The sequence below is a fragment of the Zootoca vivipara genome, chromosome 15 (assembly GCF_965207765.1).
Source record: "Zootoca vivipara chromosome 15, rZooViv2.hap1.1, whole genome shotgun sequence".
Lineage (NCBI taxonomy): Eukaryota > Metazoa > Chordata > Lepidosauria > Squamata > Lacertidae > Zootoca > Zootoca vivipara.
The window spans coordinates 2482471-2505941 of NC_142598.1; the positions used below are offsets into that span (position 1 = coordinate 2482471).

General features: G+C 44.6%; 1 protein-coding gene across 4 annotated transcripts in view; it reads right to left on the minus strand.

The window, feature by feature from the left end:
• Window positions 1-23471, minus strand: part of IQSEC2 (IQ motif and Sec7 domain ArfGEF 2) — a 175772-nt gene that overhangs the window by 39579 nt on the left and 112722 nt on the right. The window contains exon 1 of one of the 4 annotated variants that reach the window (XM_060269214.2): window positions 9899-10097. The exons of the other annotated variants lie outside the window; for them this stretch is intronic. Within the exon in view, the coding sequence (XP_060125197.1) occupies window positions 9899-9963 (65 nt within the window). The 5' untranslated portion in view covers window positions 9964-10097. Of the gene's footprint in view, window positions 1-9898; window positions 10098-23471 lie in introns of those variants that run through there. 4 annotated transcript variants of the gene reach the window in all.

The window sequence follows — 23471 nt, forward strand, 5'->3', positions numbered from 1 at the left end:
CTCTCAATAACATCCAAAATGTGCTGTCCAAGATAACTGCCTGCTCTGACTTCACGGCAGTGCCACCTCTGGGAAATCCTCTATCCCAATGGATCCTGGCCTGGTGGTCTAATGTGAATCTTAAGCAATGATATGCCAGGTACCTGACATTAACCCTGTTGTAGAAAATTGAACGCCATGCACTGCACTCATAGGTCCACAGATGTACAGAGAGGGGAACGATGCCTTGACCTGACAGGAGCCATTTTCCCTGCCAGAAACAAAGGTCAAGGAAAGGCTATCCCTTGCTCAACAGGAGGAATAATCCCCACTTGACCCCAGACCATCCCCGGAATATGCCCTCGCCTCCTTTGCATAGCTATCGCCCAAGCTCTTTTACTGCCTTAACTCAGGAAGGTCTGGCAACAACAGTAATTGCGCATTTTGCACCAATCTCCCTTCTTTATCTCTGCCCCAAAGAGTTTTTCCTCCCAGGAAGGAGACTTGCTGAATCTAAAATCCTCCTTTAATTCTGTCTGAATAAAACTATATTCTTGTATGAATTTATCTGTTTGATTGTATTAAGGGGACAGGGGTTTCTTTGAATGTATAAAAAGAAAGCGATAGCTGTGAATGTATTATTTTTTATATATCCTATACTGGAAATGTCAAGACTTTTAAGTGTTTCACTCACGTCCTTATAAACTTGTATCTGTCTGTATTGCTAAAATGTAACTTGCCTCCTTTCCCATTTACCACAACGGCCATCTAGCTTGGCTAATAATAATGACACCAATACACAACTCAGTGAAGAAAAACAAGTTCATTCAACACAGGTGTCATCCTGTGAACAAATAAAATGTATGCAAAATCATTATCAGGACCATCACCCCAATTGTCCTGCTAAGGTCCCCACATCGAAAAACCTATCAAACCTTTGTATTTACCTGATTGCCCTCCACCCAACTGTCTCCCGCCTTTTTCTTGTAATTGAGTAACATTGGGAAGGAATATTATATAAAGTTGGAAGTTCCCTTTGTTCGGGGTTCTTCTCGCTCCGTCTTGCTACGTGAGAGAGGAACCGCTGTTGCAACAGCTTTTTATTTTGTCTTAGAATAAATCGCCTTGCTTTTTAGGAAGTCCTGGTGTGGTCTCTGTCATTTCGCTGTCAGTAAGAGCTCCTAATTTGTACCTCTTGCTGAGGTTCTTGGACTCCTCCTGGGTCAGAACCCTTACTTCTCTGGGTCTTCAAGACCCCCCCAAATTCCTATTTCAACCCCACATCCTTTTTGCAGTCCCAGACAGACAGCAAAAAAGTAAGTTTTATTGATCCCCTGATAGGCCGCCATGCTTGGTTGCATTCTAATTGGTGGGTCACAAATTGTTCGAGTCTGACGTATGCTGTCCTGGTAGCTAACACAGTAGGTCTGGACTTATGTAGGAATCAACTTTATTTAAAAATATTTCTACACTGTTATTGATCAACAATTTTCAAGGTTTGCAAATTAAAAACAAAATTGACAATAAAATAATACAATATAACATTTTTTAAAAACCATCAGCAGCAAACACAGCAAAGCAATGTAGCTCAAGAACACGACGGAGTTGGTTCTAAACTATCAGCTCTCATAGAATCATAGAGTTGGAAGAGACCACAAGGGCCATCCAGTCCAACCCCCCTTAAGGCATGCCAGCATGGAATAGGCTGGCTGAACCTGTTTGTGAAGAGAGTCTCTTAGCATCCATGCCACACGACCACTGCAGATGTGCAGAGATGACTGACTGCCTATGGTTAAGTATGGTTACCACTCTTTGACTTCTAGGGATCTAGCTTAGCAAGCCACCAAGGATTGTTGCATTTAGGCATAGAAGGAAACAGGGTGGTGAAATGTCACCCACTGAGATTGGCAAGCAGTTTGCAGCCTTTGGATTGGTGAGGCCTGACATCAATCCCCAGAAATCAGCCTTCTGCTAGTGTCTGGTCCACAGAATGGTTATTCTGACAACTACACTTATTTTACATCAGGGCTCTGATTAGTTTCACAAGATTAGTTTTCTATATGTGTATATAAGTTTATCTATATTACTTTGTGGAAACTGTTCCAGCTCAAAAAAGTTTGGATGTTATTTACTGGTCTACACTTACAAGCCACATGGCTAAACCAATATCCACACAAAGAAAGATGATAAGAAAAATCCCTATAAGCTTATTTACATTAAAAATAACACTCCTTCAACTAAAATCGGTATTCCATAGATTAAAATCAGTACTCATTCACCAGTCATGACTGTCACCACAGCCTGTCTTGTCCTCGTTGCCATAAAACATAATTTCGCAACAGGCCTAATGATATCCAGATCTTTAGCAACTTACGTTTCCTCTGAGCAGCCAGGTAATTTCCTTAATAATGGTAAGTATAGTAAGTATAAGTATGGGCAGTATAGAAGAACGGGCCCAATGGATTCAATCTCATTAGAGCTGCATGGGCAAAATCTTTGTTCAATTGGGATGTCATGATATCTGCCCTCAAGTAGTACTGAAGGGAGAACATTAAAAGTGGAAAAACCCCAATGATGTTTAGGGTTATCCACTGAACTTAAGTAATTTGTGGGATGGGATCTTTGAGGTTATGTAGAGATTTATAGATTTTAGAAGATCGGTTACAATCATTTTGGAATTCTCTGTCCCAGATTAGTTCTTTAATGATATTTCTGGCCCTTCCCATTTCCAGACTTAAAAGATATTCAGGAGAAAGGCCGTAAAAGGACAGTTTTCTTTCTTCCACTGTTTTGATAGTCATCAACCAGCATCAAGGGGAGGAGCCCAGTTAGGGTCCTATTAGGTCTTAGCCATAAAGGATGGTCAGCCCACACTGGGAACTGAGGGGCCTCAAACTGACACACACTCACTAAGGGCCCCCTTTACCCACAATTGCTTTCTGCCACACACAGGCATTATTATATCTGCCAGGTCTCCAGCTCATATAAGAATAATGGGTAAGCTGATTCCACAGAGAGAGGGAGAGAGAAAATACATAAGAGGAGGCCAAATTGCTCCCTGAGGTCTTCTTAAGTCTTGAGAGGCTAGAGAGCACAAAGAATATAAGAGCCAGATTGGGGGGGGTGGAGAAAGGCAGGGACCGAGAGATTACCAGAGAATGAATTTAGTCCAGATTTTGCATTCACTAACTGAATCCTGGGGAATGAGATTTGGATTGAGGAGAGAGAGAGATGTCACAGCAAATATGCACAACTGTTGTTGTGAAAACCCTGTCTGAAGCATGCAGTATGCTATCCGAAGGCTCAGCAGCAAGCATCATATGCTATAAATAATTATAAGCATGATTTGCCAGTATTATAAAGAAAAGCTTCCCTGGACACACTGGGGGGAACTGGGAAGGGTTAGAGAAAGTTCAAGAAAGATACTGACAAGCTGGACCGTGTCCAGAGGAGGGCAACCAAAATGGTCAAAGGCCTGGAAACAATGCTTTATGAGGAACGGCTTAGGGAGCTGGGTATGTTTAGCCTGGAGAAGAGAAGGTTAAGGGGTGATATGATAGCCATGTTCAAATATATAAAAGGATGTCATATAGAGGAAGGAGGAAGGTTGTTTTCTGCTGCTCCAGAGAAGCAGACACGGAGCAATGGATTCAAGCTACAAGAAAGAAGATTCCACCTAAACATTAGGAAGAACTTCCTGACAGTAAGAGCTGTTCGACAGTGGAATTTGCTGCCAAGGAGTGTGGTGGAGTCTCCTTCTTTGGAGGTCTTTAAGCAGAGGCTTGACAGGAATGCTTTGATGATGTTTCCTGCTTGGCAGGGGGTTGGACTGGATGGCCCTTGTGGTCTCTTCCAACTCTATGATTCTATGATTCATTAACCATTGTGAGGAAAAAGAACAATGAACATGTAGCACACTGTAGAAAATCACAAGTGTGGGTTAACAGTCCAATGTTTCTCAGAAGAAAAAAAATGTGTTCCTGTGGTAGGTGTGCTACATACAGTGGTACCTTGGTTCTCAAACGACTTAGCTGATGAACCAATCGGCTCCTGAAAGCCAAAACCCCAGAAGGAACAGCAGCATCCGCTTGAGTGCAGGAAGCTTTTGCAGCCAATCGGAAGCTGTGCCTTAGTTTTCGAATGGTTTCGGGAGTCGAACGGACTTCCGGAATGGATTAAGTTTGAGAACTAAGGTTCCACTGTACATCATTTTGATAAACGCACACACAGGGAGAATGGTTTTAAAAACGATTTAAGTTTTGCAATATGAACAATATTACTTTGTTTCGTAAAAATAACGCACATATACTAAAAAAATATCCCCAGAAACTCCCAAGAAATCTAGAGGATTGATAGTGAGTGTCCAACAAGGAGAGTACAGAGCAAAATATACTACAGAGGATGTAAAAAAAAAACCCACATACCGTTGTGGAAACCAAAGAGAATGTACAACGTGCCAGCAGGCAATGTAACATCATAGCCTCCACCCTGACCCTTAAACAATGGTGAGCTTGGACCCTGCCAGAGACCAAGGAACAGAACAGAAAGTGGTAGAGGCAAGTGCTCCTCTTTCCCTCCTTGTTAAGCCTTTGTCACCAGCTGAAACAGAAGCTTGGAACTCTGGTACACGGGGCAGCTGCAAGTTCAAATCTCAGCAGAGCCTTTTCTGTTTTCTCTTGGTCAATGCCGGAGAAAGAAAAGACACTTCCTTGTCATTAGCACTAGGGCAGGCATCCCCAAACTGCGGCCCTCCAGATGTTTTGGCCTACAACTCCCATGATCCCTAGCTAACAGGACCAGTGGTCGGGGAAGATGGGAATTGTAGTCCAAAACATCTGGAGGGCCGAAGTTTGGGGGTGCCTGCACTAGGGTCATCCAGCACATCCTGCCTCAATACACCTTCACTTTTCAACAAAACAAACATACTCAAGCCACATTCTTTTCTACTGGATTTCTGGGCTACATCCCAGCTAAAGGGATTTCCATTCTCTGGTCCTTTAAATATGCTTCCTTTTCTTCCCCACCCTGCAAAGGTTCCCAACCAGAAACGGGATGTTCCTTTACTTCCTTGTCTTCAAATGTTATGGGGCTGAGAGACATCAGCTGCTGCAGCCCACCCTAGAAGCAGCTGCATCTTGCTGAGAATTGAAATTCCATATGGCTGGGCTCCAGGCATGACAATTTCCCTTGGAGATGAGATGTAATGCCATTTGTCAGGTCGACTTCCTTGTTCTATTGCTAAAGGATGCAGCAGAGGGGCGAGTGGCATCTTGGCTCCCCTTGCTGCCCCTCCTTGAGCTTCTGATCATACCTGCTAATAGGGTGCCATGCTGGAATTTATAAACTCTTGCCAGTGCTGCCCTTCCCAAATCACATGGTCTCTCTTAGAGCCTTTCCAAACAGCAATAAAACCCCTATTTTATTTTGCCAGCCTAGATCCAGAACCAACTTTACCCCAAATAGTGTATGGTTCGGGGGGGGGGGGCATACTTTTGATCAGTGGGACAACTGAATGTTTGCTGCTATGTGAACAAAATGAAAACGAAAAAGATGGGCCTCTCTGCTACATGGGCATAGCCAGAATTTTTGTGCGTAGGGGGAGCAGGACTTTTGTAGGAGGAGGTAGGACTCTTGCTAGGAGGGCAGAACCGATGTGATTGGTCAGTTAGTTAAGTATTTCTATTGTTTTACTTGATCTAGGGGGGCAGCTGCCCCCTGCCCCCCTGGCTACACCCATGCTCTGCTACAAGGCAGCCTTATGGGGTTCACCTTTTTCATTATATTGCATGAGATATCCACTATAAAACAGGGAACATTCAAACTTCTCAGGACTTTTTAAAATGATGTTGCGAAACAAAATGATGCAATAGGACATTGGGTCTTTAAGCAAAGTAATAAGAAATGCAAGGTGACATTTAAGCAATCCAATTTAATAGATTAGACAACTGGGCCAAAGCAAACAAGATGAATTTTAACAGGGAGAAATGCATAGCTGCCAAGTTTTCCCTTTTCTCGCGAGGACGCCTATTCATCATAAGGGAAAATCCCTTTAAAAAAGGGATAACTTGGCAGCTATGGAAATGTAAAGTACTACACTTGGGCAAAAAAAATGAAAGGCACAAATACAGGATGGGAGACACCTGGCTTGAGAGCAGTACATGTGAAAAGGATCTAGGAGTCTTGGTAGACCACAAAAATGACATGAGTCAACAGTGTGATGCAGCAGCTAAAAAAGCCAATGCAATCCAGGCCTGCATCAATAGGAGTATAGCGTCTAGATCAAGGGAAGTAATAGTACCACTGTATTCTGCTCTGGTCAGACCTCACCTGGAGTACAGTACTGTGTCCAGTTCTGGGCACCACAGTTCAAGCAAGATACTGACAAGCTTGGACCATGTCCAGAGGAGGGCAACCAAAATGGTCAAAGTCCTGGAAACAATGCCTTATGAGGAACGGCTTAGGGAGCTGGGTATGTTTAGCCTGGAGAAGAGAAGGTTAAGGGGTGATATGATAGCCATGTTCAAATATATAAAAGGATGTCATATAGAGGGAGGGAGGTTGTTTTCTGCTGCTCCAGAGAAGCGGACACAGAGCAATGGATTCAAACTACAAGAAAGAAGATTCCACCTATACATTAGGAAGAACTTCCTGACAGTAAGAGCTGTTTGACAGTGGAATTTGCTGCCAAGGAGTGTGGTGGAGTCTCCTTCTTTGGAGGTCTTTAAGCAGAGGCTTGACAGCCATCTGTCAGGAATGCTTTGATGGTGTTTCCTGCTTGGCAGGGGGTTGGACTGGATGGCCCTTGTGGTCTCTTCCAACTCTATGATTCTATGATTCTACCCGCAGGTCTCAGGGCGGATCAAAAGATTAAATTACAATATAAAAACACAAAATACATAGTCAAAATATAAACAGAAACTGCCAAATCTTCACAAACATGAGGACTAGATTGTTTTCCCACACGCTTATGAAGGTTAGGATTTTTAGGAAGCCACACCGAAACCCACATCCTGACTTTTTCCACTGTATTTCTGCTGAATTTTGGCATACTTGTACATGCACTCTTCTTACAAGTATGACAACCACATTTGTCACCGGATTAAGCTTGAGAGATTACACTGCAACCATAAGGAAAGTCTGTAGTCGGCAAAGTTCAGTCGTGTGGGCAGGGAAATTTTAAAATGTCCCCACTACTCAGTGCTTTTTTTTCTACACAAAAAGGTGCTGGGGTGGGTCCTCAAAAGACCCACCCCAGAGCCCCAGGAGGGTACCTTTGGGCTGGGGGGGGGTTCCCCTCTGTCAGGGGAGCTGATGGCACGCAGCTGCTCCGCACTTCAGCTGAGCAGTTTGCCCCCCCCCTTACGCCTCTCTGGTTCAGGTGACCTGGAGTAGCAAGGGAGCTTTCTCAGCTGAAGTGAGGCTCTCCTCCTGCAGGTCAGCTGTTAGCTGGGAACAGCCTCAGCAAAGTCCTGCTGCACCTCCAGCTCACCTGCCCCTCTCTGGAGCCCCGAAAGGGTATCCCCTTCAGGCTCCCGGGGGGGGGGGTTCCTCAAGTGCCAGAGGGGCTGCAGGGCTTTGCTCAGGCTGGTCAGATCCCTCCCCCCCAATTCCAGGGCCCAGCAGAGAGATGCCAGAACACAGTTCTGCCGCGTTCCAGGTGAAATAAGTGCTGCCACTACTAACTGCAAAATGTAAGGATTCACACCACCACATGTTGAGTTTAGAAGCAGAAAGTTGTCTACAAGCAGAGACATGCCAAAGTGTTTACAGGGATAACACTTTGGCATGTCTCTGCTTCTAGACAACTTTCCCATCACCATCAAAGTAAGGGACCCAAATCCATGTTGGCGATTGTGTGTACAGAGGAAGGTACAGCCATTCCAAATTAATTACAGTGGTATCTTGCAAGACGAATGCCCTGCAAGACAAATTTTTCGCAAGGCGAATGCATCTTGCGACCTGATGGTGACTCGCAAGACAAATTCGTTTTGCAAAAAATTCGTCTTGCAAATCGCGGTTTCCCATAGGAATGCATTGAAATTTAATTAATGCATTCCTATGGGCAAAAAAAGAAATTTCAATGCATTCCTATGGGAAACCGTGATTCACAAGACGAATTTTTCGCAAAACGAATTGACTCGCGGAATGAATTAAATTCGTCTTGCGAGGCACCGCTGTAATGCATAGTAAGAGGTTGTGATGGCAGGTGGTACTACAGCTGTGAAGGTGAGGTGGGGGAACTCAATTGGGACAAAGTTGAAACCTATTTCAGTGCTTTAGAATTTCACTTCTCCACCAAAATCTGTTTCTCCCTTCACGGTCCAAGTTGGGATCTCATCCAGGTGTGAGGTCTTCAAATATTCTTCCTTATACTGTATCTTGGAACCCAGAGTGAGGACAAATTCGCTCATACAATTAATATTAGCTAACTAAAAGGAGTGAGGCCCATATCACAACCTAGCCTGAGCGCAAGCCCTGAAGGCCAAAGGGAGGCCAAGCCCAGCAATGGAGCTAAAAAGAAATGGAAAAGGGGGCCTGTGGATATTTGCAAAAGGCATTCAAAGACCCGACCTGTGGAGAGTTGAGGGACTGACTGATGTTTTTGTTATTACTTTTATATCCCACCTTTCCTCCAAGGAGCTCAAGGTGGCACAAATGGTTCTCCCCCTCTTCATTTTACCTTCACAGTAACCTTGTGAGGTAGGCTAGACTGAGAGACAGTGTCTGGCTCAAGACACACCCAATGAACTTCATGCCTGGGTAAGGATTTGAACCCTGGTCCCCCAGGTCGTAGTCCAACACATTAACCACTACTACACTACCACCTTGGTTCTCATGAGACACTAAACCAAACCTTGGTTCAATCCTTAGCATCTCCAGGAAGGGTTGGGAAAGATCCTAGGTTGTTTGAAACTCCAGAGAGTCACTACAAGTCAACTGAGCAAGGTGGGGCCATGGTTTGATTCAGTATAAGGTAACTTCCAGTGGTAACTGTTCCTGCTGGGATTGCCAAGGCAGAAGGCAAGGAGGTGGATCCAGAGCCAAGCAACAGGAGGAGCCAATTCAGTGTAGGTTTCTCCCCATCCACCTTCCTGCTGAGTTCTACCAGGGTGACACGGAGACAAAGGAAGAGGGTGATGGCAACCGGGGCACTGCCTAGACGTGATGGCAGATAGGCAGGCAGGTGGGGGCTGGGCAAGGGCAGGCTGAGGTTTCTGGGGCAGAACCCCAACAATAGTCTCAATGCTCCTTTGTCTGCTGAGAAACCCAAGGAAAATCCGTAGAAAAGAAGGAAGGTTGTCCCAAACAGATGATGTGCATAGCTGTGGGGGTTAGCCACTGAGTTAGGGGGGGGGTGAGTGCAGGGGAGCAAGGGACATTCCTGTTGAAGGGGAATCGTGGGAGTGTGTGGCTCCTCCTACTGGTGATGATAAGGGGATTCCAGCAGAATAAATGGGGGTGGGGTGGTAAGAAAACGACTCAGGAGAAATTATTTGGGAGACCCGTATGAGGACAGACAGAGATGAGACATCAGAAAGGTTTCCTTCTAAGATAATTTAAGAAATTTTAAAATCTGACAAATTGTGAGGGGGTGGTGGTGGTATTTGAGAGGTTAAGAAAGGGGTATTTCCTGGATGGGTGGGCATTACCCAATGGGGTATCTGAAAAAAGCTGCCCCCCCCCCGGCAACATTTAATCCCTGAAGGAAAAAGCAGATGGGGAGCGGGGAGTTCCCTGATGAAGAGGACTGATATTGGGGGGGGGGGAGGCGGCGGCATTTCTCTGCTGGCTGCAATATTCCCTGCGCTAGTTCAGCATCCGCGCAGCCTGGGCGAGGCAGAGGCCGTGTGGGGGAGGGGGGCTCGGCGAAAGGGAAGCGGCGGTGGGAGGGGGCTGCCAGGGGGGTGCACTCACTCACCCGCGCAGGAGCTTGTGCTGCAGCTGCCCCGGGCGGCGCTCGGACGAGCATTGCAGGCACCACATGGCCGACTGCGCCCCCAGCCCGAGAGCCGGGGAGACGGGCAGGGGTGCGGGGAATCGCCGCGGCGTCTCAGCCGCCGCCGCGGTTCCTCGGAGCCCCCGAGTAGCGCCGCCGCCGCCGCTCCTCCATCCCCGCGCGAAGCGGAGGAGGAGCCAGCGCCCGCGAGTGACCGCCCTCCTTGCCGGCCCCCCAAGTGGCGCCCCGCCTCCCAGCAGCATCTCCGCGCTCCCCCCCCCCCCGCACCCTCCCGCTCCCTCTTGATCCTTGGATAAGGACACCGAGGCGGGCTCTTCGGCTCAGGGCTCGGGGGTTCGAGCCCCGCGTGGGGCAAAATCACCCTGCACTGCTGGGGGTTGGACTAGATGGGAGGGATTCCCTTCAACTCCCCAGAAGGGTCCAAGGCTGCTTCGATGTCAGCTGCCAGGGAGGAGCCAGTCTTCTGGATTTTGTGACCCCACTCCCACCCCCACCTCTTCTTTGGTTCGTTCTCTCTCTCTTTCCTTGGGAGGAGGATTTCGGCTGGGCATTAAAACCCCTGTTTTCTTTTATGCTCAGTTGGAAAAAGTTTCTAAAAAAGAATAAATGCCCGCCTGTCTAGCTGGTGGCTGCCAGGTCCCTAAAAAGCTCTGGCTGGGTGATTATTATTGTTGTTGTTGTTTAGTCGTTTAGTCGTGTCCGACTCTTCGTGACCCCATGGACCATAGCACGCCAGGCACTCCTGTCTTGCACTGCCTCCCGCAGTTTGGTCAAACTCATGTTCGTAGCTTCGAGAACACTGTCCAACCATCTTGTCCTCTGTCGTCCCCTTCTCCTAGTGCCCTCAATCTTTCCCAACATCAGGGTCTTTTCCAAGGATTCTTCTCTTCTCATGAGGTGGCCAAAGTATTGGAGCCTCAGCTTCACGATCTGTCCTTCCAGGGAGCACTCAGGGCTGATTTCCTTAAGAATGGATAGGTTTGATCTTCTTGCAGTCCATGGGACTCTCAAGAGTCTCCTCCAGCACCATAATTCAAAAGCATCAATTCTTCGGCGATCAGCCTTCTTTATGGTCCAACTCTCACTTCCATACATCACTACTGGGAAAACCATAGCTTTAACTATACGGACCTTTGTCGGCAAGGTGATGTCTCTGCTTTTTAAGATGCTGTCTAGGTTTGTCATTGCTTTTCTCCCAAGAAGCAGGCGTCTTTTAATTTCGTGACTGCTGTCACCATCTGCAGTGATCAAGGAACCCAAGAAAGTAAAATCTCTCACTGCCTCCATTTCTTCCCCTTCTATTTGCCAGGAGGTGATGGGACCAGTGGCCATGATCTTGGTTTTTTTGATGTTGAGCTTCAGACCATATTTTGCGCTCTCCTCTTTCACCCTCATTAAAAGGTTCTTTAATTCCTCCTCGCTTTCTGCCATCAAGGTTGTGTCATCTGCATATCTGAGGTTGTTGATATTTCTTCCAGCAATCTTAATTCCGGCTTGGGATTCATCTAGTCCAGCCTTTCGCATGATGAATTCTGCATATAAGTTAAATAAGCAGGGAGACAATATACAACCTTGTCGTACTCCTTTCCCAATTTTGAACCAATCAGTTGTTCCATATCCAGTTCTAACTGTAGCTTCTTGTCCCACATAGAGATTTCTCAGGAGACAGATGAGGTGATCAGGCACTCCCATTTCTTTAAGAACTTGCCATAGTTTGCTGTGGTCGACACAGTCAAAGGCTTTTGCATAGTCAATGAAGCAGAAGTAGACGTTTTTCTGGAACTCTCTAGCTTTCTCCATAATCCAGCGCATGTTTGCTATTTGGTCTCTGGTTCCTCTGCCCTTTCGAAATCCAGCTTGCACTTCTGGGAGTTCTCGGTCCACATACTGCCTAAGCCTGCCTTGTAGAATTTTAAGCATAACCTTGCTAGCGTGTGAAATGAGCGCAATTGTGCGGTAGTTGCAGCATTCTTTGGCACTGCCCTTCTTTGGAATTGGGATGTAGACTGATCTTCTCCAATCCTCTGGCCATTGCTGAGTTTTCCAAACTTGCTGGCATATTGGGTGTAGCACCTTAACAGCATCATCTTTTAAAATTTTAAACAGTTCAGCTGGAATATCATCACTTCCACTGGCCTTGTTATTAGCAATGCTTTCTAAGGCCCATTTGACTTCACTCTCCAAGATGTCTGGCTCAAGGTCAGCAACCACACCTGGGGTGTACGAGACCTCCATATCTTTCTGGTATAATTCCTCTGTGTATTCTTGCCACCTCTTCTTGATGTCTTCTGCTTCTGTTAGGTCCTTACCACTTTTGTCCTTGATTATGGTAATCTTTGTACGAAATGTTCCTTTCATATCTCCAATTTTCTTGAACAGATCTCTGGTTTTCCCCATTCTATTGTTTTCCTCTATTTCTTTGCATTGCTCATTTAAGAAGACCCTCTTGTCTCTCCTTGCTGTTTTTTGGAAATCTGCATTCAGTTTCCTGTATCTTGTGATTATTATTATTATTAATTAATTAAATTTGTATACTGTCCTTCACCCATACATCTCAGGGCGGTTCACAGCATAAAAATACAAGATTAAAAAAGCACAAAATATATAATAAAAGCAAGAACAAAAACAAACCAATAACCCCACCCCCTCCCACAACACATTTAAAGGGCCTGGTGGTTTAAAAATTCACTTTGCACATCCACAGGGACATATTCCAGAAATATAGGCTTCTCCACTGTAATAACTTAAGAAAAGCTGCACTGGATCATACCAATGGCCTTTCCAGTATAGAAAGCATCCTGTGTACCACAATGGCTAACTACCGGTAGTACCACAAGCCAGGCAAGAGCCCATAGCACTCTCCTGCTTCCCACCTCACCAGCAACTGGTACCCAGAGGCATACTGCCTCTGTGACCAGAAATAATAGCCTACACAGCCATCATGCCTAGTAGCCATAGATAGCCTTATCCTTCATGAATGTGTCTAAATTCCTTCATGGTCCTGACTACATCTTCTGGTAGCCAATTGCACAGTTGAGCAATGGACAATGAGAAGAAGCACATCCTTTGGTCTTCACTCGATCACTCTGCTCTCTACTTTCTCCACACCATGCTAAATTTAATACACCTCTATCATGCTTCCTTTTACTCAGCTTTCAAACTAAAATGCCCCCAAACCCCTTCCTTTGTAGGGGAGATGCTCCAGCCCCTTTATGCTCTTTTCTGCACCTTTTCCAGCTTGAAAATGGCCTGTATGAGGTGAAGTGCCCAGAACTGACCACAGACCACTGATTGTATACTGACATTTTCATATCAGCAGTTTTATTTCTCATGCCTTTCCATGTGGTGGGCCGGACTATATTTTTTTGGGGGGGGAGGGGATGAACGAATTCCTATGCCCGACAAATAACCCAGAGACAAATAACCCAGAGATGCATTTTAAATAAAAGGACACATTCTACTTGTATAAAAACATGCTGATTCCTGGACTGTCCACGGGCCGGATTGAGAAGGCGATTGGGCCGCATCCGGCCCCCGGGCCTTAGGTTGCCTACCCCGGATTTACACCCATTCTGGTGAATTTGGGGCATGTGATCTAATGGTCAAAGGGTGGCTACATTAGTTCTGTGGTTTTATTTTATGATTTGTACTCGTTTTCATTGTGATATTTTTGTAACCCGCCCTGGGATCATTCGGTGAAGCACAAATGATCCATAATAAAGAAGAGGCTCCATTTCCTGGTCTAAAATGGAATAAGGCAGGTATGCTGCTGAAGTCCAAGACGCCAGAACTCTGAAGGAAGAGAGTCTCTGGCAACGTCATTGAGACAGAACAGGAGCCCACATTATTAAGGAAGTCAATATGTGTCTTTGACATACATGTCTAATTTATTGATCTAGTCAGCTGTTTGTAACAATTGTCACTCAGCCCACCCTCTCTTCTCAGACCTGGAAATGGGTTGGCCCCATCTTTTCATTTTTTGAATGCCCCCTCTTTTGACAGTAGCTTAAAGCACAGAAAAGTAGCAGATTGGTGTTTTTGCCTGGTGCAGGAAAAGCTCTGCATGCTAAATTTTTACCTGTCAGGCTGCTACAAAAGGGAGAGGCACAAAAAAGATGACAATCTTACCAAGGAAAAGTATAGCCCAAGCAGCTGAACTGTGGCTCTCTTTAGCAGTCTTAAGCTTTGTTTTGTTAACATTGGGAGATACTGCACCAGCCGAATTTCTGCCTATCATACAGCTCTTTTGGTATTCAGGCCTTAAACTGGGGTCCTATTGCCAACTGCAGAAAGCAAGCGGTGATGGGAGGGGGAAGATACATGAGCAGCTAAGTAGGGGGGGAGATATGGTCTACAGCGGTCTCAGGTGGCAAATTTTGAGAGCCAAAAAAAGCAGCAGGCAGACAGATCTGACCCATGGGGCACATCCCCTGCAGGAAGCCCCTGACAGTGCATTTGCAAAACACTTGTTCTTTTCAATTAGGCTTGTGGGGGGGGGGAATGGAGAATGCACTCCCTGTTAATGAGTATGTGTTTGTGTGTGTGTGGAGGGGAAGTTGCCATTTAGGTTGTCTTCCTCAAGCACCAAAATGTCTGGGGTGAGGGAGCACCCTCAGATAGGGCACTGTTTAATTCTCAAATCATGCCAACATTTTTGGCAAAATGGTAAGTTGGAGGTCATAGGTCATACACTTCAACAGGTAACCTTCCAAGCCAAGACTATGTGCTGAGCTCATTTTCCCTTCCTCATTCATTTAATGCCACCTTATTCTCACCAGGGAGATGACAGGGAGAGGGTTGAAAAGGTAGCCTGGCAAGCTTCAATTTTGGAGCGTGGGGGTGGGGGAAAGAAATAACCTGGAATACTACTATTACCAAGGAAACCATCCTGGTGAGAAGAGTCTAGTCCAATCCAGACCATGGAGCCAACTAGACCGGCATCCTTGCTTCCAACAGCAGCCAGCCCATTTGCCTCTGCAGAAAGCCCACAAGCAGGAAATGAAAAGGTACCGGTAACTGCCCTCCCCTGACTCATGGTTTCCAGCTGCTTGAGGAAGGAGTCCTTTGTGTCAGGGAGGGTTGTGTAGTGGAAACAGGAGGCAGAGCCCTACACAAATGCTATCTAGTCATCTACAGTGCACAAATTTTATTATTTTTATTTTCAAGGCTTAGATAAAGGGGGGAAATGGCCATGTTCCTTGCTTCCTCAGCAACTGGCTCAAAAGCAAAATTAAATAAAAGTAAAATGTTCCATGACTAAAATGTTCCCACCCACCCACCTGGACAGGTGGCAAATACACTTCATCATCATCATCATCATCATCATCATAATTTATTATTTATACCCCGCCCATCTGGCTGGGTTTCCCCAGCCACTCTGGGTGGCTTCCAACCGAATATTAAAAACAGTACAGCATCAAACATTAAAAACTTCCCTAAACAGGGCCACCTTCAGTTGTCTTCTAAAAGTAAAATAGTTGTTTATTGCCTTGACATCTGCTGGGATGGCGTTCCACAGGGCAGGTGCCACTACCAAGAAGGCCCTCTGTCTGGTTCCCCGTAACCTCACTTTTCACAATGAGGGAACTGCCAGAAGGCCCTCAATGCTGGATCTCAGTGTCTGGGCTGAATATAACTCAACATGTTATATTAAATATTCCAGGATATTGGAGGTTCCATATATCCTTCATGGCTTATTGTCATTGACAGATCTAATCTCCATATACAGTCATACCTCGGTTTAAGTACGCTTCGGTTTGAGTACTTTCAGTTTAAGTACTCCGCGGACCCGTCTGGAACGGATTAATCCACTTTCCATTACTTTCAATGGGAAACTTCGCTTCAGGTTAAGTATGCTTCAGTTTAAGTACAGACTTCCGGAACCAATTGTGTACTTAAACCGAGGTACCACTGTATTCCCAAAACAGGCTGATAACTCCTAGTGCTGCCCAATCATCAATCACTCTTCTGCTGTAAGTTACACGAGGAATTGCAACCTCACATTTTATGGGGGTCTAGCATTTTTTACATTTCTGCATCCTGTTGTTGTCAATCCACCTAAGCAGACATGACAAAGCTGCATAAGCAGGGAAGGGACAAATCACCCACACACGTATTTTAGGATCTTTTTAAATTAAAAATAAAAAAAATCCTTTAAAATATGCACACACAGAGAACTACAATTTGATGACAATGTTGTCCCATAAGTGAATGAACAAAGCATAGCTATTACAGTGGGGAAGAAACATAAGCTACTAACCATCACCATGTCTTGTGACAATAATTTCCACAAGCTGCTTAAGTTTCACATGAAAAATACTGTCCTCTGTTTGTCCTGAATAAACTGCCTAATTTCATTTGCTGACCCTCACATGCAAGAGAGAAGACAAAACAATCTCATTTATACACTGCCGCACCATTCATACTTTTAATTATTAGTTTTAGTCAAGCACACTGGCACTCACACAGTTAACATGCATTTATTTATTTATTTATTTATTTATTTATTTATTTATTTATCCATTCTGAAGGAAATCAGCCCCAAGTGCTCACTGGAAGGACAGATCCTGAAGCTGAGGTTCCAATACTTTGGCCACCTCATGAAAAGAGAATACTCCCTGGAAAAGACCCTGATGTTGGGTAAGATTGAGGACACAAGGAGAAGGGGACGACAGAGGATGAGATGGTTGGACAGTGTTATCGAAGCTACGGACATGAGTTTGACCAAACTGCGGGAGGCAGTGGAAGACAGGAGTGCCTGGCGTGCTATGGTCCATGGGGTCACGAAGAGTCGGACACGACTAAACAACAACAACAACAAGCATTTATGTGGTTACATTAGATGAACTCAAAAGACTGGGGGGGAAATAACAAACCTATTCGCCTACACATGCAGAAGCATGCATCTATATCTGATGACACATGTAACACACACACACACACACAGAGAGAGAGAGAGAGAAGACACAAATATATTCACTGACCAACAGTCATGTCTAGGTGCACATACACCTATGATACTCTATGTAGGTACTCTTTTCAGCTGTGTGGGTGCTACTATAAAAGACACCCACATAGGTCCACTCCTGACCCAAATCTCATGTGCTTTGTGAGCATGGAAACTTACCTACCTACACACACAATGAGGAAGCAGCACAAAACAACTCAAAAAACGCTCTAAGACTCACAAGCCTTCAAGCACACACAGAGAAGCATGAACATAAGCAAGACTGCATACTGTTCATCCATGTAAGCAAAGAAACACTGACAGGCAGTTATAAGTCATGCCTATATAATTATTTATGTACATACATATACAAAGTGATAAAAACATTCAGATCAATATTGCATTTACCTGTGTTTATAACACAAGCACCTAAGCTATCACTCCTACAACCCTCAGATCATATTATTAATCATTGACAATATACAGTTTATCAGATGGAAGCTGCAATCCTATACATACTTGGGAGCAAGCCCCACTGAGCTCAGTGGGACTTACTTCTGAGAAAACATAGATAGGATTGGGTTGTTGAAAAACATATTTTCCTGTTGTGAGCACCTTTTGAGCATTGCCCCATCTATCCAGTCTTACAAGGCTATAAATAAATCCTGGAACATGCAAGCATGCCATAATAGGCATCCAACACACACTCCTTAAACAAATTAGAAAAACATAAACTGTAAAATAACCTGCAAAGATAAAATGTTCATGTACAAGCAATGCTCTCTCCATCTTATGCAAATATGTAAACAGTGGGCAGAGTGAACCCTCAAACTACTGCAGTCTCCTCTGTCTTCACACACCCCTTGCACCCCACTTGCAAGTAATGCAGGCAGACTATATTTTTCCTTCTATTCTGTGGCTGAACTGCAACTGCCCTCCCACTTTGTTCCCCATCCTCAAACAACTGACAGCAACAGCAACACAGCTAGGAAATTATTGATGAAGCAGAGCAGGCCTTGGATGTGGTTGCCATGGGGATGAGCGGAGGGGGTGAGATGCTAGGTTGCTATGGCTGCTGCAAGGAAGAGGATGGGTACCATCATCACCATAGTGATGTTATGGGAGTCGAGATGCTCAAAAGCTTTGAGAGGGAGGGTGTGCAGCCTCGATTTGTGGAAAGAGTGGCCCGGAAGACACCCCTCCCACTTGGGACTGGACTATGGGAGAAGAAGCACGTTTCTGTGAGCAGAGAGAGAGAGAATTCTCTCTGTACAAACAGAATTCTTCATTTATTTCTGCAATACAGATGAGGCTGTAGCTTGTCCATGAAGTAGACACTTGATGTCTTACACACACACACCATTCCTGCACACACAAAGCAGTTGACATATGAGAGGGGAGGTTGGGAAACCCTGGATTTGCGGCCACTGCAGGGGCTGCAGATTCAATTGCCTCTTGAGAAAAGCAGGAGGTGGAGGGGATTTCAGCTCGCAGCAAGTGTGAGGAGAAAGCAACTGAGTGGAAACTGGGAGCAAAGTCTCCTGATTTTTATGCCTAAGCTCAAGGTCGACCACATTGAGAAGGGGATCCTGGAGTCAAAACACAGGGGGGTGGTTTTTTTATTTCTCTATTTTAACAGGCGTTACCTGGCTGTACAGTCCCCTCCCAAATGTCACCCCTAAATAGAACAGCAATTTGGAGTCGCCATAATTGTTGCATGCCTGCCCATTGTCATGGCAACAGCTCCAAAATAGCTATCTCACAGAAAGGCTCCAGAAAAGAGAGGGGGGTGTTATGCTGCTCAATAAATAACATTCCAGTGCCAATTAACGCTTCTTGCCATTCCAATTGCTGCTGGAGTCGAGATTATAATCACTACTGTACTCTCAATACACATTGACTATGGGAGTGAGCACATGTTGGGGATAGTCAGCCCTGGTGTGTCTAGGGATGTTATCCTCAAACCCCCCCCCCATACTGGTGCCAATACAAACACTGACACATGTTCACGAGCATAGGCAGACACATGCCTTCTGACAGACACATGGTAACATCAAAAAATATATGCACACATTGACTCAACCATCAGCAGGGTCTTACTAACAAAACCACACACACAAATATCTAAGGCTGCATATTTCACTGATGCATCAACAATACGTGCAACAAAATATAAAAGGCACAAATTGTGCTATTGTCAGGAGAGTCAATGCAAAGACACCTCACTGAATGTACTCCACTGTATATTCCATAAAGCACCAAAATCTATATCAGTGGTTCTCAAAGGGTGTGGCAGGAGAGGAGGGCATGTGTGGCAGGAAGATTCAAGGACAATCAAATTATTGTTTGTTTGTTTGTCACCCATCTGACTGAGTTGCCTTAGCCATTCTGGGCAGCTTCCTACAAATTAAACCATTGAACACATAGTATCAATATATATATATATTAGAATATGGATTGAGATATTTTTTTTTTCAAAATGAGAGCAAAAGCATCAAGTGATACTGAGGACAATCTTAGTTGTGATCCAGAACCGCCGTTTGAAGAGAGGGCTTTATAATAGCATTGTCTATTCTCCTACAGTTCACCATGACATATTGTTGTAAACAGGAATTTTGAATTCTGACAAATATGAAAGATCAGAAAAGAAAAAGGCTTATTTGTGTTGATGAGGAGATGAGAGTTTGTCTCAAATTAGACCTAATATACGTAAATATATTTACCGAGCAAAAGCAAGCTCACACCTCTCATTGAGTTTTTATTATATTTAAGGTCAGTGCTATATATACATATATCACTGACCTTAAATATTATAAAAACTCAATATATATAGAAAAAAGGTGCCGGTACCCACCAAAAAGTTGTTACTGTAAGTTTCACACTTTAAACATTTGGGGGGGGGGAAGGTGCTGGTACTGCATACCCTAGAGAATCTGAAGAATCTGCATGCACACCAATGACAAACTTAGTTGGTCTCTAAGGTGCTACTGGAAGGAATGTTTTTATTTTGTTTTGACTACGACAGACCAACATGGCTACTTACCTGTATCCAGAAAAAAAGCACTGCTTAAGTAAGAGGCTCCTTTATAATTTTATTTACCTTTACCTTATTATGTGAATGATTCATGTTCTTATGTAGCTGCATTGGTTTACACTTTCTAGATGTCCCAGCATCATATAACAAAGTACGGTAGTTGTGTTCTATGTTATAAATCAAACACTGCCAGAAGTTTCCCAATGTATTTCCCTTATCAATAAAAAAATGGTGTAAGGCGAGCAATTTTTTATCCTAAAAGTGTGGCCCAGAGAAAACAGTTTGAGAACCACAGACATATATTCAAGGTGCAGAACCAGAAACATAACCACTTGCAATTTATTAAATAAATAAATAAATAAATAAATAAATGCACAGATCCGACAGAAACATGGGGTACATTTATGGCAGTTGAGCATATCAACCTCTATTAAATACAGAATACCCAATGCTTAAGGCAGTGCACCTCCAGGTTGCTGAGTGACAAACAATGAGAGAGAGATGCCTCCCTCACGTCCTGTTTATGGACTTCCTAGAGGGATTGGGCTGGACATGTTAGAAAAATGATGCTGTACTGGATGGACCTCTGGTTTGGTCCAAGAAGGGCTCTACGCTCTTCCATACTGAGCTCTGTGACTTACCATTAATAATATTTAACACTGATCAAATACTTTGAGAATTCAAAATGCTTTGCGTACGCAGTACTGTACTGACATGGTTCTCTCATCACATTAACCATAGTTTAATGGTTTGATGAGCTCAAAATACTACTCAAAAGTTATTCTGATTTTTGCCATGCCACAAATGAAACAAGACAGTCTGGCTTGTTGTGTCACGGAACCTCAACTCGTGCTTTGTTTTCTCTGCAAAGTCAGAGCTAAACCACAAGCAATAACTAATGTTTTCATATACCACTAATACACAGAACTGAGACAGGTTAGAGAAGGACATTAATGTCTTTGTATCAAGCTGCAGGTTAACTGAAATTTCACCAAAACCTTGGGATTAAGCAAAGTTGTTAAAGTCAATATAAACATGTGTGAAAAGAGAGATAGACTCACTAGAGAGATAAGAAACCCCCCATACAAGGCAGGACCTGCTGCATCTTCCAAAAAGTCACTTTAGACCACCTTTGGTTGCAACTCTTAATTTACATCTCTCTTCCTGCCACCTTTGCTTTGCTTACCCAACAGAATCCTTGTGTTATAATCCACATAAGGCAGCAGTTGCAGATCAGGTCACAAGGTGTAGGGGGTGGTCCTTTTCCTACTTGCTGATCAGGACACAGAACAGGAAGGGCTAGTGGTCACTTGCTGTAGGACATTCCTGCTTGAGCAGTTTGTGCTGGGGAAGGTTTGCTTCAGTCTGGCATCTTATTAGTTGGGTGAGCACTTGCTAAACTCATCTGACATGACTGAAGAGGCTTAACCACTGGCCAAGGAGAACAGCCCCCAAAGGGTCACCCACAATCCAGAATTTCCACACCCAGCACACAAAAACACTTACAAAGACCATGTCATCTGTCACACCCACACTATAAATAGCCCAAAGTTTCTCTCTCTTGCAAACACTGCATGCACAATTACTCTCACATTGGCACAGCCTAACAAACTCCTAGTATCTGTCTAACTATGGAACAAACCCACGACTTCTGGTCCCAAACCCCTTCCTTTGCTCTAAACTACTAGACCCAGCTCTTCTCCCACAAGAATGAATAGTGTTCGTTTGTTTTCACTACTGAAGTGTCGATATGTTCTACTTTATAGAGAACACTCCTTAATTGGAAGGCATCCTCTTTTTGAAGGGCTCTCTATTTTAAAGATAAAGACCCTTGCAACAGAGAGCACTTGGGCAGCAGCAGCCTTAGCAGGCACAGAGGTTACCTGGTCGCAGTGGCCACAGTCTTCTCCAGCAGGGAGGGATGCAGTTCTGTGAGAACCGAGGGCTGGACTAGAGGGACCTTTGGTCTTATCCCACACTGCTTCTCTTATGTTCTGATAGTACGGTATAGGGGTAATTATTTTTACATTTGTATCTATACATAAATACTAGCATATTCATATTTTATTCACGTCTGCACTCTCTTTTCTCCTCTATCTGTGGTATCTTTTTGATAATGCGGAAGTGGCTGCCCTTTTCACCATAAACTATGACAAAAACAGCAAGCAACAGAAACCAGAGACCTGGTTCAGACTCAGCTGGTAAACCTGGCTGGCCTGCTCCCCTTTCGCTTGCAGATGGGGGCTCACATGACTGAGTGCTCCTGCATACCAAAACTCTACCAGCAGCACTGACTTGGGCCCCAGACTGTGGGTGCCCAGTGTGCACATGCCATGCTGCAATCTCATGACGTCCAATTGCATTGTGCAGAGCAGCCTTTAACCTAGAGCCTTTTGCTGGAGTTGGGACAGCTGCCCAGGTACTAAAACCAGGTGTGCTCAGAGCAGAGCAGAGCAGGCCAGCTACAGCTCACAATTATTGCTTGGTGTTTGTTGTGATTACAGACTTCAAGCTCTCCTTTGCTGCAAAGAAGATAAAGGTTCTGTATCTTGATCTTCAACAGTTCTGTCTCCAGCTCTGAGAGCAGAAATAATGTATTATGGCAGTGGTTCCCAACAGGTCGTCCAGGGACCCCCAGGGGTCCGCGAGCTATGCCAGAGGGGTCCGCAAGATGCTATTAGAATAAAAAATATATTAAATATATTTCGTATGATAACAGATTTTTTGTTTTGGCCGCTTCCTGCATGAGCAGAGTCTAGCGCAAAACTAGAATTAGATAGAGGCAGTAGTTCTGCTGTATGCCGTTAGGTGGCACTTTACAAACACTACTGTTTTGCAAAGAGGCAGCGCACGCATTCTACTAACGCTCACCTCCCCAAGATGCTTTGCACGCGTCGGCTTCATTTGTGCGCTACTGCGCAGGTACCCTGTCTTCTCCATTCCGCTCCCTCCTCCCTGGCGCGTGCTGCCTCTTTGCAAAACAGTAGTGTTTGTAAACAAAGCGTTGTTTTTCGTGGAAGCTACAGTTCGCGTAGTTAAAAATGGACCGTTGGTTAAAAAGTGGTTCGTTAAAACGACAAAGGCCTACAGATGAAGAGGAAGAACTGTAAAAAACGTATAAATATAAAATATAAAAAGACTCTTAATTTGGCTCTCACTTTTTAATTTTAGGATTAGGAATTAATGGGGGTCCTTGTCACAATAGAGGCTCGATGAGGGGTCCTCGAGAAAATTTTGTTGGGAACCCCTGTATTATGGCTTAAAGGGAGTTGAGTTGCTATCTTTCCCCCCCTGTCAGAGCACCTCTGCTTTTAATGGTTACAGGAGAGACAAATTTAGCATGTGAAATGCTTCCCAATATGCAGCTGTTGAAGACATAATGCATGTTGGGGGCTTTCATAGCAGGCTGGCATACAAGAGTTTATCAGGAGAAGCCTTTCCTGCTGCTTTTCTCTGCCAGCAAAAACAACAAGCTGCTATATTTTTGGGTTTTAGGCTACTGTTAAAAAGCTGCAAAAACAAAGTCATTCTTTTAAAAAGTGGGAAGCCATCCG